Source organism: Microtus ochrogaster, chromosome 8, assembly GCF_000317375.1.
Source record: "Microtus ochrogaster isolate Prairie Vole_2 chromosome 8, MicOch1.0, whole genome shotgun sequence".
Lineage (NCBI taxonomy): Eukaryota > Metazoa > Chordata > Mammalia > Rodentia > Cricetidae > Microtus > Microtus ochrogaster.
In genome coordinates this window covers 83076440-83079585 of record NC_022015.1, presented here as the reverse complement: position 1 = coordinate 83079585, position 3146 = coordinate 83076440, and the positions used below count along the sequence as shown (strand labels likewise).

Below are 3146 nucleotides of genomic sequence, written 5' to 3'. Positions count from 1 at the left end.
ATGCGGGGCCGGCAGGCGGGCGGGCGAGCAGGGCGGGCAGGGCGGGGAGCGCGGTGGCACTTACGGTTCGGGCGGTGGGCGAGAGCGATCCGTTGGGGAGGTAGGGGCTCGTCAGGTCGGGGATCATGATGAAGGGGTAGCCGGGATACGGTGGCCCCTTAAAGAGCCCTCCATCTTGCCTCTTGGCCGCTAACATGGCGGGGCGGCAGAGGGGACGGCGGCGGCCGCGCGGCGCGGGAGAGAGCGGGAGAAACTTTTTAGCAAGTGTCCCCCCGGAGGGCCCGCGCGCGTCCCCGGGGCCCGGCCGGCGCGGGAACTCGGGTAGGGTGGGTAGGGAGCGGGGCGAGGGTACCCACCAGGCCGACCCCGGGGAGGGGGGCAACGCGATCGCGCGGTTTGGGGGCGCGCGGGGCACACTCACCTTCTTCCAAACTTTCCCGGGATTTATCTCGGAAACTTTCGGAGCGAGGGGGAGGCCGTCTTTCCGCCTTCCCGGAGGGGCGAAGTGGAGAGGGCGAGGGGCAATCGCCGCGCCGAGGGGGTGCGGAGGAGGGAGGGTCGGCGGGGAAAGGGGTGCAGAAAAAACACGGTTACAAGTTTTTCAGTCAGCAGCCCCGGCAACCGTCCGTGCCGCCCGCCGCCCGCAACCCCGACCCGCCTCGCCTTCCAGCCCCAGTCTCCGAGCCCGGGAACCGGCAAGAACAACCTCGCCAGCCCGAGGGGCTCTTCCTACCTCGGAATCGGAGGAGCTGTTTTGATTCGTCTCTGATTCATTGACCAGCGACGACTTGACATCGGCTAAATCCCTCTCCGCCGAGGAGTTTTCCGAGTTCTTCTCCTCCTGCTCGCCCTCGTCTTTGAAGGAGATCAGTTCGTCGTTAGCGCCTAGGTCATCTCCTCCACCGCCGTTCAGCTGCGGCATTTTTTTCACCCACCAGCAGCAATTTTGGAAGAAAAATGAAGGAGGAAGAAAAGCAAAAAAAAAAAAAAGTTTTGCGAGCCCCCCAAAAAATATTGCAAGAAAAAGACGAGTCCAAGGTTAACTTTTTTTTCCTTCTTTGGGGTCTTTCTCTCCTGGGGAGGGGAAAAGAGGGAGGAGGGGAGGGGAAGGGGGAGATCTTCTGCACGCGTGAGTTTGGATTTCTTTTTTCTCTCGTTCCCAAGGATCCGATCAATGTGCAAAAAAATAATAAATAAAAAACGGGGGTTAAAAAAAAACAACAACAACAAGTCAGATATAAGAGCAAAGGGGGGGGAAGCCGAAGACACCGAAGGAGCTCGTGCCGCTCGGATTTGAGTGAGTTGAAGTTAGACTGAGCTTTTCAGTTCAAAGGCGGCGCTGATTGACAGATAGAAAAAGGGGGATCGAAATCCGGAGGAACGGAGTAGTCTGGGAGCGGAGATTATTGACAGGGCGAGAGGAACACACTCGCCTTAATGAGATGCCAGGGGGCGGGGCGAGCCCGGTGACGTGTGCATAAATAAACAGCCGGGGTAGGCGGGGCGGGGGCGGCCAACAATGATCCTTTGGGCGCCGGGAGAGCGAACGGGGCGGGCCGGGCCGCGGGAGGCGAGCGGGGTGCGGCCTGTGCGCACTGCGCGAGCTGGGCGCCCAGACGGTGCGGGCCCCGCTCCTGGAGGGGGCGGGTTCCGAAAGACAATGCGGACCGGGAGAGGAGGGGAAGGGGGTGGCAACCGAGTCCGGAATCTGAGCCGGGGAAGGCGGAAGGAAAGCCCACTTGGGGGGCGGGGATGGGGAGAGGCCCAGAAAAAGTATTAGCCAGAAGTCTCGAGGATGGGGACCAATAGGGGAGGACTGTGGGACATGGGAACAGGGTGCTCAATGGTTAATCCCGCAGAGAAGTCGGACGCCCTGGGGCGGGATAAGACACAACTGGTCCAAAAAGCTCACCCCTCTGCTCTGAGAAAACCTGGGGAAGCTGAGGGGCTGGGCCACGAACATTCAAGGAGGCTAACCCACAAGGGCTCCCCTCCCTTTTTTTTACTTTAATGACAGTGAGTCACGTCATTAAATGTAAAGACCCACTCTGTTAAATATGCCAAGAAGGCGTTTTATCCAAAAAAACAAATACTTTAGGTTTGTCTGGGGTACTAAAAATATCCTTAAGGGAAATGTAAAGTTGTTGGTTTTGGGTTTTCTTCTTTCTTTCTTTTTTTTTTTAAACTGACGTTGGAAGTAGGAAGTGATGTAGGATCCAAAGTCCGTTCTGACTTTGGAGGTGAAAAGTTTGGGCGTTAACAGCGCCAGGGAAAATAAAAGTGAAAGTTCACCAAGCCCTGGGATGAGTGGGTCTGCAGTTTTTCTCCAAGAGGGTCTGAGAGGAAATGCCCAGAAGCTGAGACAGTCACCAAAGCTGGCCTAGAAGCCCTTGGGGAGGCGGGAGGAGGCCCAGAATTCTGAGACAGGTATCTGTTGGTTATTAGGCTCAGGGAGGGCAAACTGATTTGCTATGAAATGAGGAAGAAAATTATGTTAAAGGAGAAAGGCGGATTCCCAAACAGTGTTCCTGGATGGGAGAGTGAGAAGGTCCTTTTTTTGTAAGTATACAGTGAGAAGTGAACTGGGAATTCCAAGGTGAAAGAGAAGCCCCCATCCCACCCACCCCCAAAGAAAGAAAGAATAGGAATTGTCAATTTACTATTAGGTGTGATGTTACTCCGGGGTCCACAAAGCATTAAATTAGCCCACCGTCCCCCTTTAAAAAGCGCATCTGTTGTAGATTTCCAAAAGTAACCAATTCGCCGTGTAATATTTAGAGAGTTTGGGGTTTCAACAAAACTGTTGTACAGGCTCAGGCCTCAGAAAGAAGACAACCGAAAATAATGACACTGAGATTGACAAGGCCGGCGGATTCCCCTGCACCGGAAAGAAAAAAAATCCCAGGCACATTAGCACACTAAAGCGGGAGATGCAGGCAAAATAAGGATGGGATAGGGGAGGCAGACAGTGAGATCACTATCCCACCAGCTCCCGACCTCCATATTCATCAGAAAACCAGGAGTGGAGAGAGAAAGAACCCGGGAAAAAAAATAATAAAACAAGACAAATGTGTACATTTCATTGGGCGGATTGCGTGGGACACAGAGTGGAGGGCTAATTAGTCTCAGCAGGTAGGACTAACCTT

At 54.7% G+C, this 3146-nt stretch overlaps 1 protein-coding gene across 23 annotated transcripts in view; it reads right to left on the bottom strand.

Annotated features, from left to right (window-relative positions):
• The window catches only part of Tcf7l2 (transcription factor 7 like 2), a 191774-nt gene extending 190329 nt beyond the window's left edge, over positions 1–1445 (bottom strand). For 13 of the 23 annotated variants that reach the window (XM_005352488.2, XM_026781371.1, XM_005352490.2 and 10 more), the window contains exons 1-3: positions 734–1443; positions 422–488; positions 65–189 (exon numbers count right to left, since the gene is read on the bottom strand). In XM_005352488.2, the coding sequence (XP_005352545.1) occupies positions 65–189; positions 422–488; positions 734–922 (381 nt within the window). In that variant the 5' untranslated portion in view covers positions 923–1443. Of the gene's footprint in view, positions 1–64; positions 190–421; positions 489–733 lie in introns of all 23 variants that reach the window. The other 10 variants (XM_026781376.1, XM_005352501.2, XM_005352505.2 and 7 more) reach the window with 3 other exon arrangements.
• Positions 1446–3146: the final 1701 nt, after the last annotated feature.